The 16,191-nt window shown below is 47.6% G+C and overlaps 1 protein-coding gene across 1 annotated transcript in view; it reads right to left on the bottom strand.

Annotated features, from left to right (window-relative positions):
* The window catches only part of CCNT1 (cyclin T1), a 28,387-nt gene extending 14,285 nt beyond the window's left edge, over positions 1-14,102 (bottom strand). The window contains exons 1-4 of the mRNA XM_004599361.2: positions 13,762-14,102; positions 12,264-12,345; positions 5,687-5,815; positions 2,833-2,893 (exon numbers count right to left, since the gene is read on the bottom strand). Coding sequence (XP_004599418.1) covers positions 2,833-2,893; positions 5,687-5,815; positions 12,264-12,345; positions 13,762-13,922 — 433 coding nt within the window. The 5' untranslated portion in view covers positions 13,923-14,102. The remainder of the gene's footprint in view (positions 1-2,832; positions 2,894-5,686; positions 5,816-12,263; positions 12,346-13,761) is intronic.
* Positions 14,103-16,191: the final 2,089 nt, after the last annotated feature.

Raw genomic sequence — 16,191 nt, 5'->3', positions numbered from 1 at the left:
ACTTGTCCAGTCTGTCCCACATCCCATTCAGCTCTCATACATGTCAACAGGCATTGAAGCGTAGTTCAACCCAACCAATCCCACTATCCAGCCCACACACAGGCCAGCAGGTGCCATTCTCTACCTAGCCATGCCTGCCCCAGTCCTAGTTCTCATGTTCACCAGTGGGAGTGGCAACCCAAGAGGGAGGTGCCCACTGCGCCCACCCCCACTCCTGGATCTTGCACTCTCCGAGTGATTCTGCAGTTTAACTTAACAGAATGTGCCCCTTGTTCCAGCATCTGCCAGCTGATGCTGCAGCACAGCCCAACCAACCCAGACCCACTCTGGCTTATGCATACACCAAAAGGAACAGTCAACCCAGCCTGGCATTCCCCTAATCCAGCTCACATGAGGATCACAGGTGTTATAGCCCTGCCTGGCCTGGTCTGCCACTATTTCAACTCACTCTCTCCAGTGAGAGTGGTGGTCCAGCAGGGAAGCCCCTCACACCCCCCCTACCAACTTCACCCCTTCCCCACTTGAGCTCATGTGCTGGTTTGGGTGCATGCAGTCTGGCATGGCCCGCCTCGGCACTTGCCAGTGAGTGCTGTAACCTGGCTGTGCCAAGCCCATTCCCAGTTCCAACTCAGACTGCTGTGGGCTACAGTGTAGCCCAGCCCAGCCCAAGCAGTCCCCAGTCCTGGCCCTCATGTGAACCACGTTTTGTTGCGACCAAACCCATCCCAACCCACACTCCACTCTGGCGCTCACCAGTGGGTGATTCGAACTGGGCCAGCGTGGTTCACCCCTGGCCTCCACCAAATGTATGCCGGTGGGTACCAACCCTGACCTGGTCTGGGTTGCTCCCTATTGTGGTTCTTGCGCTCACCTGCAGGGACTTGTGTCCTGACAGAGGAGTTCCCCAAGCTTCTCCATCAGAACCTCTCCCAATGCCAGATCTCTTGCCCATCGATGGGTCCATGAGCCAGCCCTACTTAGTCCACCTCCTGTCCTAGCAGGAACAGTGGCCTTTCCTGACTGGCCTTCACCCGTTCCAGTTTTTATTGCTGAAAACCATCTCTTTTAGGAACAATAGAAAATAATGCAAAATCAGAATAAGATGTTCAAGAAACAACTACCTTCCAAATCTTAGTCTTGAAAAATAAATTTAAAACCTTTCTTTTTTTTTTTTAAGATTTTATTATTATTGGAAAGCCGGATATAGAGAGAGGAGGAGAGACAGAGAGGAAGATCTTCCAGCTGATGATTCACTCCCCAAGTGAGCCGCAACGGGCTGGTGCGCGCCAATCCGAAGCCGGGAACCTGGAACCTCTTCCAGGTCTCCCACGCGGGTGCAGTGTCCCAAAGCCTTGGGCCGTCCTCAACTGCTTTCCCAGGCCACAAGCAGGGAGCTGGATGCCCATATGGGATCCCGGGGCATTCAAGGCGAGGACTTTAGCCGCTAGGCCACGCCGCCGGGCCCAATTTAAAACCTTTCTTCTCTAAGCTCTATTTTGTTCTTTCTCATCATCTTGCAACATGGCACTCATAATAGCCAACCCCAAATGATCTTTCTCATGATAACTTAGCAAAATCAGTGTGCCATAAAAATTATCCTCCAGTTTCTCTTTTTGAACATGTAACTAAAATTTCCCAGATAACAAGTTCTATTGCAAAATTTGGGTCATGTAAATTATCCTAATTCTGTGCATTAGATGTTATTGATTCACCTATTAAATTTTAACAATTTATTCCACCAGAATATCACTATCCTCTGAAGTACTAAAGCAGCAAACTGTTAGAAATCATATTAGATAAAACATCAGAGCCACTTATCTGATGGCTACTGCTTGGGTTCATATCCTTCTACTCCACTTCTCTGAACAATTGGTTGTAGCATAGCAACATGTCTGATTGCATCATTTCTGTTCCAACTCCCCGCTACTGGCCTAAAAAAAGCAGCAGCAGCAGATGACCCAAGTGTTTGGGTCTCTGCCACCCACATGGAAGATGGAGAATAAGCTCCTAGCTCCTGGTTTGAGCCTTTGCCGAGCCATCTGATAAATCAACCAGCAGATGGACAATCGAGCTCTGATTGTCTCTCCAACTTTCTAAAACTTAATACCAATTGTAGGGCCCAGCACAGTAGCCTAGTGGCTAAATCCTTGCCTCGCATCCAATGGGATCCCATATGGGCACCAATTCATGTCCCAATGCTCTACTTCCCATCCAATTCCTTGCTTGTAGCCTGGGAAAGCAGTTAAGGACAGCCCAAAGCCTTGGGACCCTGCACCCGTGTGAAAGACTGGGAGAAAGCTCCTGGCTCCTGACTTTGGATCAGCTCAGCTCTGGCTGCTGTGGCCACTTGAGGACTGAACTAGTGACTGGAAGAGCTTTCTCTCTGTCTTTCCTTCTGTCAATCTGATTTTCCAATAAAATTTAAAAATCTTCACACGAATAAATAAATAAATAACAGAACTGGACACTAATTGTAAAAACAAATGCTTTTCTCTAAAATGCAATGACAGTCCGTAACAATCCATGGAATAAAAAATGTTCTTTAGACAGTTCTTGATAATATGTATTTGGTTAAAAATCGGAAAACCTTAAAAGTGTATCATGAACCCTAGAAGAGGGAGAAAACACCTTTACTAATCACTGTTGGTAAGATCAACTGTGCCTACATACTGGTCTACATTCTACATAGACCAGTGTTAAACTCTTCACGCTCTACAACCTTTTAACCCCAACACAGATGGACACTTTACAAAAACCTTCTGTTTCCATTTTACAAACCTAAATATTATATTGTATACATAATATTTTAAACGTGAAGAAAAATATACATACCTAAAGTCTGCAAAATTATGCTTTCTAAAATCACCAGATCTTGAACTTGCTGCAAGTAAGCCTAAAGGTAAGAGGACAGACAAATTAGTTCCTGAAAAGGCATAATATATAAATGCACACAATCAAGACAAAATAGGAACAACAACACCACAAAAAAGGGTGGTTGCAGTTAGACTAAGAACTGGCAAATACTCCGCATCACTATCCTTACTCATTATCGATCTTCCTTTAAAAAAAGAAAAAAGGAGATGAAGTAGAACACTGAGAAATAATCATATGGTGACAGCAAAAGCAGAGATCTGGGTCATTTTCTCGTTAAACACTGCCGTTACTCCTGCTGAGGGCAATGGCCTAGGTTGCCTTATACCCAGACAGTATTATACTGCTGAGAGAAAAGTTAACAGCTGGCAGACATTCTGCACTTGGGTAAGCCAAATTTGTGTTAAGTATACCAATGTGCCAATATAGTTACCTATTTTATTTTTTCTATTTTTTTTCTCTGTTAAGATCTAGGGAAAGGGAGCAGAGAATGCCCACTATGCCACCATGGTCACACACCAGCCAGGGCCACCCCATCACCATTGCTGCCACCATGAGTGCGGGGAGGAAAGGGTTGCATGCATTGTTAGGGACTGAGGGACTAGGAACAGGTCAGAATGGGGGCTACTGAGGGCTTGTTTGACATACATTGAATGATTTTGGGGGGCTTCCATAGACCAAACCCCTTTACTCACAGGATATCAGGGTAGTTGAGATGGGGTGGATCAGAACGGAGGTACTCCCTGGGTCAGGCCAAAGCACCCACCTGCACGCCCAAGAGCCAGGACCAGGGTGGGACTAAGCTAAACTAGGCCACAGCATCTGCCAGCACTCTTTTAACAGTCAGGTCTGGGCCAGGCTAGGTTGCAGAGGGCGAATTAGTAGGAGTCCTCAGTAGTGTTCCTGACTAGGCCACAAGCATTCACTGATGCAATTAAGATCTGGGGCTGGGGTATGCTGCAGTACCTGTCAGCAAACCTGAGAGCCAGGTCTGAGGGCAAGCCTGGAAGCGGGCCTCAAGTGTCTGTCTAAGCTGCATCACCTGCTGATACAACAAAGTGCCAGGTCTGGATGCAGGCTGGGCCAGGCCACAATACCTGCTAGCATGCTCAGGGTCTGGTTCTGGGGGAACAGCCCTGACCAGACCTTAGCAGCACCTACCACTAGTACACATGAGGCTGGGTCTGGAGGGAGCACTAGAATGGGTCCTTGGGGATCTCGCCAACTAGGTTGTAACAGCACCCACTGGTACAGGTGCCAGATTCAGGGGTGGGCTGGATCAGGCCACAGCACCCGCTGGGGGCTGGACGGGCCAGGCCTGTAGGTTCACACAGACACCAGGCTGGGTTGCAACACTTGCCAGCACACACAGGGGCTGGATCTGGGCACAGGCCTGGTCAGGGTTCTTGGGGGTTACTCCAACCAGGCTTCAGTACCCACCAGTGCATGCACGGGTGGGTCCTAAATGGGCCATGCTGGGCACACCCAAGAGCCAGATCTGGAGACCAACTCAGCAAAGACTCTTAGGAGTCAGCCAATAGATCCACACCACCTCTTCTCCAACCTCAGGGGAACTCCACAATGGTCATCTCAGAGCATGTTGTGGGACTGCCCCACCTCTGTTGCTGACTCCATTCTTAGAGAAGTAACACACTGGGATGCACATGGAAGACAGGACAGCTGGTTTCTCTGACTCAGCAGAGGAACTTGAGTGCCTCACCAAAAGATGCAAAGAAGAGCAAGTTGAATAATGCTGAAGGCCAAATTCTCCACCAAGCATCTAAGACTACGGACATACCGAAACAGACAGACAGCTGGCAAGTATGGGAAGTGGTATCTGGCACCTGGTACAAGGAAGCCAACACAATCTCAGAACAATCTAGACTACTCAAGCAACACCCTCAGGGAATTTCTTTTTGCGATCAGGCTCCCTCAGATGAAACCAAGGGACCGTTTCTGCCCCCTGGTGCTGATGTGATCTGGCAGCAAGCAGAAGCACAACACCTCCTCTTCTCCCTACTCCCACCACAGTCATAGGAGGGAGAGTGGGGTCTCCCCTCATCCCCCCACATGCCACCCAGAGACCAGCATGGGTCTACAATCCCATTATCTGCATAACAAACATTTCAAGATAAAAAAAATCTAAAATTTTCAAAAATTGTCATCAAAACATATTTGTACTATCTTCTTATTGTATTGTAATATTTAGTCAATATTTGACTCAAACAATTCTCTTTGGGAAAATGCTAGATTTCTAAAAATAGAGTTCAAAGCAAAAGGGAATAAACAAAAAAAATTCAGATTTATCTCAGTCAAATCTAGTCTTGCCACATGTGGCTACTGACTAGCAGAAATGCAGTTAGTCTAAGTGAAATGTGCTGTGATTATAAATTACACAGTGGAGTTTAAAGACTTAGCAAAAACAGCAATATAAAAGATCCCATCAATAACGTTTTAACACTGATTACATGTATGCTAAATGACTACTGGGATAACTCATGAGTTCACAGCTTTATTGCAGTTAACTCTCCACCATATTTCACAATTTTACTAAGTACACTAAGAACATAAACTATGCTAGTTCCTTCTATTTAGTAGAGGAAATATCTTCTGCCAATCATTTCGAAAACCCGGAGCCTCAAGCATGAAGCTGCACATCAGCATGCTTTGAAGAAAACAAGTGGACATTACATCCTTCGTTACATTTGCTATCCCAGTTTTTTAAATCAAAAGTTCCTTTAAGTCATACTTCAGTACATGAAAGTTGCAAAATAAAGTTACAAGCAAAATAAGGAAGCGTGTAACAACTTCCTACCTCACTCCTCGTATCAGGAAGTGACTCCTGCGGATGGAGACAGGTGTGTGCCACCTTGATGACATGTTCCAACTTCTTTGGCTGTTCTTCTACTTTAGCTGCTAGAAATAAGGCTGCTGGAGCCACAGACTGCACACACCAGAGAAGAAAAGCACAGTCATTACTTATTTCCAGACCAAAGTATCTCCAATCAGGTCCCCTGCCTGGCTCCGCATCATCACCTCTTATACTTACCCTCCGACTATAATCACAAGTGTAATTCTAACCCACTTGTCAATCAGGCATCCCCTTTCCCAGGATGAGGCTGCTTCCTCTAGACCTGAGGGGAAGACGCCATGAAAACAGACACTGAATTCCACCTGGAACTTGTGGAGATGTCATATAATCCCCGGGGAGGCACCACCTGAGTTCATGAAGGAGCTCAAACACTGAGAGGAGCGCTCTTCTGCTGCGATCTACAGCTAAAGGGATTGCCAGGCACCCGCGGCCTTTTTCCTGCTTTCAGAGGAATCTTGGCTTACTTCCTTTCCTGAAAAGGGTTTCTCTGTGTAGGGCAACCTGTGTTTACGCGGCTGCAAAAGTGTGCTCATTTTCTCACCCTTTAAATTTGATCACATTATGCACTTGTCTTGTGCCTGCACTTAGAATACATTTCCCAAAGACAAGGACCTGAACTTCAAAAAAAAAAAAAAAAAAAAAAAAATCCCTTCTCACTCATGTCAAAACTAGGCATTCTGATATTGGATGCCAGCATCCCAAGCCATGGCTTAACTCGCTGTACTACAAGACCCAATCCAACTCCAGACATTTAAGCAAACAATTTAGGACCCCATGTATCTTGTTCGATAATCTTTCATTTTGGTATAGTAGGCAAAGCTGCCACCTGAAGCACTAGCATCCCGTATGGGCGCTAGTTCGAGTCCCAGCTGCTGTACTTCAACCCAGCTCCCTGCTAATGCACCTGGGAAAGCAGCAAAAGATGACTCAAGTGCTTGGACACCCACATCAATGCTGGAGATTCAGAAGAAGCTCCTGGTTCCTGGCTCTGGGCTGTCCAACTCCAGATACTGTAGTCATTTGGCGAGTGACCCAGCAAATGGAAAATCTCCTCTGTAACTCTTTCTAATAAATAAATCTTTGAAAAAAAAAAATCTTCCGCACTTGATAACGTTGGCACTTCTAAAAATATTTGTTATTTGCCACGTGCAGAGGCCAGTGCTGAGGCACAGCACAGTTGCTACCTGCGCTGCCAGCAACCCACACTTGTGATGGTTTACAGTCCCTCAAGCACTTGGGGAACAGCCGCAGGCCGCCCAGCTGCTGGGGAACCAGAAGCGGCTGCAGGGGAACCAGAAGTGGCTCCTGGCTACTGGCTTCCGCCCAGCCCAGCTCCAACTGCTTCAGCATTTGAGGAATGAACCAACAGACAGAAGACCTTTCTCTCTGTTCTCTTTCTCCCTCTTTGTAACTCTGCCTTTCAAACAAATAAGCCTTTTTTTTTTTTAAATAAAGATATGGGGAAAAGGAACCTTCCACACAGAAACAATGTATAATCTTTCAAGAGGGCAAACTATCACAACAAAAATTTTACATATGAATATCCTTGACCAAAGCAACCCCACATGTAAAAACTTGGATTAAAATGCTCAGAAGTGCAATATGCAAGTATAAGATTACTGCCACTACTAATCCAGCCCAAATATACAATAGGGGAGCAGGTTAAACAGATTAGTTACTAAACAAATACTAAGTGATTACTTAAAATTATGAAAATATAAAATCACGGAAATATGAAGATATCTCTCAAGCTCTGTTAAGAGGTAAGAGCAAATTACACCACGGTCGTTTAATAAGACATGATTTCTTTATGCAAATATACAAATGTGAGTCTACAGACAGCAAGGTGAGTGGCTGCCTCTGCAGGTGGGTGTCACAGAGCAGCTGTCACTTCCTCCATTACACTGACCATTTCCATTCTGTCCTGCTCTCTACCATGGGAATTTATTACCTTTATAATAAAAATTAAATAACATGCTCTTTGGACCAGAACTAGTGTCTTCCAGGAGGAGGCAGAGACACCCAAGAGATGTTTGCTTGTTTGCATGTTTGTTTTAAAGATTTTTTTTTTTTTTTTTTTTTTTTTGGAAAGTCAGATTTACAGAGAGAAGGAGAGACAGAGATCCTCTATCTACTGGTTCACTCCCTAATGGACCACAATGGCTGGAGCCAATCCAAAGCCAGGAGCCAGGGGCCAGGAGCTTTTTCCGGGTCTCCCACACAGGTGCAGGGTCCCAAGGCTTTGGGCCATCCTCGACTGCTTTCCCAGGGTACAAGCAGGGAGCTGGATGGGAAGTGGAGCAGCCAGGACACAAATCAGTGCCCATTTGGGATATTGGCACTTGCAAGGCAACGACTTTAGCCACTAGGCTATTGGTAGCACTGGGCCCTGTATTTTTTCTTTCTTTTTTAAAATGTCTTTATTTCAAAAAGAGAGAACAGAGACAGAGAGATCTTCCACCCACTAGGTCACTTCCTGGATGGCCCCAAAAGCCAGGCCCACACCACACTGAAGCCAAGAGCCTCAAGCTTCATCCAAGCCTCCCACATATGTGCAGCAGCCCAAACACTTGCTTCATCCTCTGCTGTCATTCCCAGGCCATTAGGAGGGAGCAGGAGAATGGTAGTGGAGCAGCCGTGACACAAACTGGTGTCTAAATGGGACGTCAGAATTGCAAGCATGGCTTCCCCTGCAGTGTCACAATGCCACCAGCCTTCCAACAGAAGTTTTCCAGGCTGCTGTGTTCCTTTGGCCACACAAATACGATACAACAACAAAGATGACATTATAGACATCAAGGGAATTAAGTAACTGTTCATTATGGTATGGGGAGTTAAGCTACTTCCTGTTACACTAGCATCCCATATCAATGTGTGGATTTGAATCTTAGCTGCTCCACTTCCATTCAGTTTCCTGACCATGAACCAAGGCAAGCAGCAGACAATGGTCCAAGACCTTGGGCCCCTGCCATCTGTGTGAAGAGCTAGATGGAGTCCCTGGCTCCTGACTTCAACCTGGTCCAGCTCTAAGCCACTGCAGACATTTGGGGAATAAAGCAACAGAGGGAAACATTAATCTCTCTTCTTTCTCCCTCCTTCTCTGTCACTCTGCCTTTCAAATAAAATCACAATGTTACAAAGGCAAAACTAGAAGAAGCTACAGTGTCACCCAGCAGATTGCTGTAAGCACCCAAGGACCAGACTAAGCACCACAGTAGCTGAGATAGCTTCTGAAAGAGAAAAAGAAAGAAGACAAAGAGAAAATTCATTGGGTTCCACCAAGCACAGCCTGTTTCAGCCACAGAAACACATTCTGTGATAAGCAAGGGAAAGGAGTCTAGGAATTCATGGCACAGTAGATATTAAAACAAAAAAAATAAAAAAATAAAAAAATAAAAAACAGGGGAAATGGGGCAGCCAGTGCAGTGGCCTAGCAGCTAAAGTCCTCGCCTTGAAAACACTCGCCAGGATCCCATATGGGCACAAGTTCTAATCCCAGCAGCCCCGTTTCCCATCCAGCTCCCTGCCTGTGGCCTGGGAAAGCAGTGGAGGACGGTCCAAGGCCCTGGGACTCTGCACCGCATGGGAGACCCAGAAGAAGCTCCTGGCTCCCGGCTTCAGATTGGCTCAGCTCCAGTCATTGTAGCTGCTTGGGGAGTGAATCAACGCACAGAAGATCTTCCTCTCTGTCTCTCCTCTCTGTAAATCTGACTTTGCAATAAAAATAAATCTTTTTAAAAAAGAAAGGAAGAAAGAAATCCTCTACCGCAAGCCCCATTCAACCAATCTGTAATTCTTGCCTTTCAAGTAAATAAGTATATTTTGCAAAAACTGAAATTTAAAAAAAAAGGTAATAATTTTCATCTATCAACTCCAATAAAAATAAATAATTTTTTTTAAAAAAGGGACTGGAAACAGAGCAATCAGGACTCTAAAGAAACAAACTTTGCATCCACCAGTTTCATTCCCAAAATACCCAAAACAGGGTCTGCTGCGAAGTTGCCCGAGTCATCCCCTACCACCTCCCCCAGATCACATCAGCAAAGGGTTGAGACAGGCATAGAGCAGGCATGGAGCAGGCACTGGTATAAGGCAGTTCCCAGCAGCATGTTAACCCATGTTAACACTCAGCCTCTAAACACTTCTTCCAAAGACCAATCCTTCCAAGAGGATCAACAGCCTCAAACTAACCACTGGATTTTCAAAACAGTCAGGACATCCAAAAGACTATTCTACAATGGAAAACTGCCAGATCAGTCCTTTAACAAGTTTACTGAAGGTGCTTTGGAAAACACACAGAAAATCCAAGTTCTTGTTCTTGCTGAACTTAACATATATGAAGTAAGTAAAGACACAAAATCAGGGGGTAGTATTTTGGTACAGTCGTTAAAACGCCAGTTGGACTATGTCCATATCCTGGTCCAAGTCCAGGCTACTCTATTTTTGCTCCAGCTTCTTGCTAGAGAAGAATCTGGGAGGCCCAGAGGATGGCTGAAGCCTTGGGTCACTGCCACCCGCGTGGGAGACCCAAGATCGAGCTGTGGGATCCTGCTTCAGCCTGACCCAGCTCCGGCTGTTTCTAACATCTGAGAACTGACGCAACAGACAGAAGACCTCTGTCTCTCTCCGCCTTTCAAACACAATGAAAACAAAATTTTAAGATACAATTTAAAAGGTAGAAGTACATATTAACCTGGATATGCACCGAGTCAATAAACTGACTTCAGACACAGCTGTCCCCAGATCTTCTTTCTTTCTCAGAATGAAAGGGAAGAGGTGTAGAAAGCCCTCACGTTGGCAAGGCAGCTATGAACCTGCTCCTGGAGTCTGACTACATGCTACCTGGTACTATCACATGTATGACTTGAGGTATCAGGGTCAAGACCAGAAACAGTCGAGCGACTGCTGAATAATCAGAAAACACGAGCAATTCCTAGAGCACAAATCCAAAGGGTTTTCTAGGCAATTACTCCCAATCTTGGTTCTGCCAATGTGTTCATTTACAGGGGCTGTATCTGACTTCACGAATTCTCTTCCGAGAGCTTAAAAAAAAAAGTTCAAACCCCATCATCCCAAAGCTAAGTCCGAAAGCAGTTTCTTCAAAAGTATAACGTTTTCTAAAAATATGCAAGGAAATCTCTGATCAACAACTCCGTAAGCTGATCCCTATGACCCTGGGATAAAAAAGTCTTAGCTTGGGCCCGGCGGCGTGGCCTAGCGGCTAAAGTCCTCGCCTTGAAAGCCCCGGGATCCCATATGGGCGCCGGTTCTAATCCCGGCAGCTCCACTTCCCATCCAGCTCCCTGCTTGTGGCCTGGGAAAGCAGTCGAGGACGGCCCAATGCATTGGGACACTGCACCCGCGTGGGAGACCCGGAAGAGGTTCCAGGTTCCCGGCTTCGGATCGGCGCGCATCGGCCCGTTGCGGCTCACTTGGGGAGTGAATCATCGGACGGAAGATCTTCCTCTCTGTCTCTCCTCTCTGTATATCTGGCTGTAATAAAATGAATAAATCTTTAAAAAAAAAAAAAAAAAAAAAAAAAAAAGTCTTAGCTCAAGCTACTCTATCACTATTCATTCACTTCCACGGCAACTTACTAGTAGCGATGCTAAACAGGACCACTTCCACAACAAAACGGAAAACAGCATTATTTACAATTCTGCGCAGGAGAAAAAAGAAGTCTTTATCACTATTACTTTTTTTTCCTGTTCTTACAAAGCATTTATTTCTCCAGGCATTATCGCATAATACACTTTCCAGAACCTTGCAGCACTGATTGGATTTTCATCAAGAACTTGTGAAAATCTAAATTACTTAGACTCACTTGCACTGTTGTCATGTTATTACTGGCCCCTTCGTAAGCTGAACTGAAAAATGATTTACACTTAATGCCACTCCTTCACCACAAAAAAAAAAAATTTTCACACGTTCAACAGTCTACTTCATTATTAAGAGAATCCACCTCCCAGAAAATGGGCCCGGCGGCGTGGCCTAGCGGCTAAAGTCCTCGCCTTGAACGCTCCAGGATCCCATATGGGCGCCGGTTCTAATCCCGGCAACTCCCCTTCCCATCCAGCTCCCTGCTTGTGGCCTGGGAAAGCAGTCAAGGACGGTCCAAAGCTTTGGGACGCTGAACCCACGTGGGAGACCTGGAAGAGGTTCCTGGTTTCCGGCATCGGATCAGTGCAGCACCAGCCGTTGCGGTCACTTGGGGAGTGAATCATCGGATGGAAGATCTTCCTCTCTGTCTCTCCTTTCTGCATATCTGACTTTGTAATAAAAATAAATAAATCTTCAAAAAAAAAAAATAAATAAGAGAATCCACCTCCCAGAAAACTAAGACATTTCACAGGAAAACTGGAAAGCTGTATTCGGAACAATGTGTGACACAGACAAAAACCGATCAACATTGAATTCTCAAGTTCGTAGCTTAGTTCAGTCGCAAAGACGAACCACAAAAAGAAACGGCTATGTGGAAGGAGTCCCCGAAGTATCACCAACATAAACATATTATACTTACATTGCGATGGAACTGAGTAAAGGACTGGATCATGTAGAATCGATGCATGTATACTATGGCGGTGTTGATTGTCAGCTGTGAGCTGAGATGTTTCCGTTAAGGTTCAAAATCAAGCAGGCAAGCAGTAAGATTCCAAAAAATATCACCTCTCTCCCCTCTCCCGGAAAGACCAAAAGGCTGAGCACAATAGACGTCCTGAAAGGAAAACCTCCTTACTTCTCCCACTCAAAGAGCAGCCTGCTCTCCTTCACCAAATTATTCATTGCAATAGTTTAACACAAGTACTTCACCAAGTCATTAAATTTCTCAGCATGTGTGGCTCGGTGTGGATTACCAACAAAACTGTGTAATAACATCTTAAATGCTTTTTCCACACAACTTCCACAAATCCTGCAAAGATGATCCCCTGGCTCAGGACAGCTCCTAACCTTCATTTACAAAGTCCTCTGGGATGCAGTCACGGCCCTGGCAAATGTGTTGCCACCACTTCCCTTGGCAACTAACAGTCTCACTTCTCTCTGGCCACGGAGTAACCCTTGGGACCAGCAGTTTCTAAATTATCTGATGCTCATTCATTGAAAAGAAAAACTTCTAAATACATCTCCAGATCGCATGGAACAACAGGGTTACAATAACGACCAGGCCCCTGACACCAACCATCTAAATCAAACACAGAGTGTCTCAAGGATCCACAGACACAGAATTTCGAACAAAACTGTTTAGCTCTGTACAGGGCAAACGCTTAAGCAACAAATCCGATTTAGAAGGCAAACTGGCATCGGAGGATGCCTCCTGTATTCCGGAGCTGCACACACACTTCCTGATACAACACGTACGAGGAACACGCTAGAACTTCAGCAAGTTTTCACGCGCACAACAGAAGGCGTTTTAGCTCGATATCGTTTTCCCTAACACGAAGTGTGTATTTTCTAACGCATTCGGGTGGAAAACATCCCGAGATGCCCTAATCTTTGAATTATGAAGAAAAACGAATCTGAGTAAAGCTAAAGAACCCAGAATTTCGCAAACAGCAGAACACACTGGATCCATGAATTCTACACCCATCCGACCCCGCGAATGCCCAGACGCAAAGCAGGCGAGACACCCGCTCCTGACAGCTCGGACGGCACCGCAGGGCCAGCCTCGTCCCCCACACCGCACCTGCGGGAGATCCGCTCTCCGCGCCCAGCGTGGGAGGCAGCGGCCGCGGGGAAGGCGTCAGAGCCAGGAAAGGAAGCGCGAGCGCCGGCCACACCACCCGGCTTCCCGGCAAGGGCTGAGCAGGCGCCTCCGCGGCGCGAGCTCAGGCTGCAGCTCCGGCCCCTGCCCTGCCCGCCCGCCCGCCCGCCGGAGCCCCGGCCCCTGCCCTGCCCTGCCCGCCCGCCGGAGCCCCGGCCCCGGCCCTGCCCGCCCGCCCGCCGGAGCCCCGGCCCCGGCCCTGCCCGCCCGCCCGCCGGAGCTCCGACTCCCAGGCCCAGGGCCTAGGCCGCAAGGATACACGTTAAGACGCTGCCCCATCTCCTGCAGCAGATTGGCCGCCTGCTGGCGACAGGAGAGTTCTTTATCCGGGTCCAGGCCGAAGCGGCGGGACGGGCTGTTCTCCAGCTGCTCTCGAGTGAAGTACCACCGCTTGCTGTTGTTCTTCCTCTCTCCCTCCATAGCGCTTCCAGAAGGCAGCGGCGGAGGCTGCGGGCACTTCCCAGCGTCACCTACGCGGCGACACACATCCGCCAGGCGGGGGCCCTGCGACGTGACGAACTTCCGCCAAGATGCCAGGGTCGGCTTTGTGAGCCGCTTCCGCCCACCCAGGGCGAGCCGGCAAGTCCACTTCCGGAACGGCGCCGGCAGCGCTCCTGCGTCCACTGCGCAACCCGGGAACAGCCCGGGAAGGACTGGCGGCGAGCACGCAGGCGCCGCGCTCTGGGGGCGGAGTCAGCCACGGCTCCTCTCGCGAGATTTCTAGAACGTGTCGGCCCTGGGAGGGACCGGGAAGGACCAGGAAGGGACGGGAGGGATCGGGAAGGGACCGGGACGACCGGAGCGACCGGGAAGGACCAGGAAGGACCAGGAAGGATTAGGAGGGACCGGGAGGGCCGTGGGGCTCCCGCCCCGGGCTCTCCATAGCGGCCAGGTGGAGCGCTTCCGTAGGAGCAGGGCTGCGCTGCCGGAGACCAAGCGCAGGCCCGGAAGGGAGCAGCCCTGGCGGCTGTTGGCGCGCGGACCTTGTCGGGCATGGAGTCCGCTGGCCGCGGGTGGCCAGGGCCGGCCGAGGACGCAGGGCCGCGCTGCCCCGCTTGCGCGAGTGGGATGCGCACCGCGCGCCTTTCCCCTGCTCGCCCCCAAGCACGGGTGCCCGCGTCGGGTTGTGGCAAATGCACACTGAATGTGTTTCGAACAGCCTGTAGGTCTTAACGTTGTGCTGAAACTGAGGGCAAAGGAACGGGGGCCTTCGTTTTTCTCGAATCCCGCACCGAGCCAGTGCGGCCCGGGCCCCGGGAGATAAAGCCAAGCAGGTGTCCATACCTCCCTGGAGTACAGTCAGGCAGGCCAACCGTGTCAGGTAGCTAGCCCTAGCCCTTAGCGCAAGGGCTTCCAAGTTTAGATTGTGTTGAAGCCTTCTTTACCTTGTTTGAGGATTGGGAAGGCAGAGTAACTAACACCTGGGTGAGGAGCTGAGCAGTCAGGGTGCCAGACAGCGCTTCACTTTGGGATGTAGCTTGTCCTACACCAACACCAAAGGCTGCATATTAAAATCAAGTCCTACTCCATTGTTTTTTCTGTGATTGCAAACTTTCTGCTTTTCTGGGGGGAAAAAAAAGTCAATTTACCTGGACTGGGTTTGGCTAATCCTGCGTAAAACTTTATAATAGAATTTTTTGTTTTGTTTTTATATTTTGGACTTAATCATTTCTCACTAAGTGTGTTTAATTCTCATTTGTTCTCAGAAATACTTCCGTTTGAGGCCCTTGTACTGCCACATACTGCCCATAATTAGTAATGACACTGCAGGTTATAAGATAAAGCAGCTGTGATTTCAAGTTCTAGCAGACTTTTACTTCAATACAATATGCACATTTTTAGTTATGCAGTCGTGTAGGTTTGTTTTTTAAACAACCAAAACTATTTTCCCAAGATTCTAGTTGCCATCTGACCTCTTTCTGGTTTTCCATTTAATTTCTCACATTAATCAGTCTACTGCATTTGCAGTAGCAAAAAGCTGTGGTATCTGTCAGGCTCCAGGCGGTGCAGCTGCCGGCCGTGGCTTGCCACCCTGCCGTACAGAACAAGAGGCCAGGGAAAGCAAAGAAAAGAAATATTGTTCGACTGAAAGTAGGAAACAATCAGGTAAAATACGAGTGTTTCAATGAGGCCAGCTCCTCTCCCGCACCACAATTTTGTGCAATTCAATAACAGTTTGTTGCACTGCAAGTCTCAAGAACTTCATCCTGCAATACTGAAAGTGTGCACAACGACTGGTTTTCCCCTCTTCCGGTCCTTGGAGACCACTGTTCTGCTTTGTTTCTCTGATGCTGACAACTTCAGATGCCTCAGATAAACGCCAGTTGAGAATTTGTCTTCTGCGACTGGCTTAGTTCAATTAGTGTAAAGTAGTCAAAGATGGCGGCCCTTCTTTGGGTTGAAGAACCTCAGTATCAAAATCCCAACCATTTGCTCATGGCTCATTGCTACTAAGAAACCCCTTGAGCTTGCAGGCCAAATGGCCTATGTGACCTTTAATGAATCAAGGCCCACCTAAGTCTGGTTATCTCACAGGTGGCTCCAAGTAATTAAGTGGGTGCTTCCCTTAGTTGCTGGAGGCATGGGCTGTGCAGCCAAGATAGGTAGGGAATGTGTGGTATTCCCCCCCACACACATCTTGCAGGCTATTGTGAATTGCCCCTTTTCAAGCTATTGTGCACTGCCTCTA

This window comes from Ochotona princeps, chromosome 15 (assembly GCF_030435755.1).
Source record: "Ochotona princeps isolate mOchPri1 chromosome 15, mOchPri1.hap1, whole genome shotgun sequence".
Classification (NCBI taxonomy): Eukaryota; Metazoa; Chordata; class Mammalia; order Lagomorpha; family Ochotonidae; genus Ochotona; species Ochotona princeps.
This window is presented reverse-complemented; position numbering and strand designations above follow the sequence as displayed.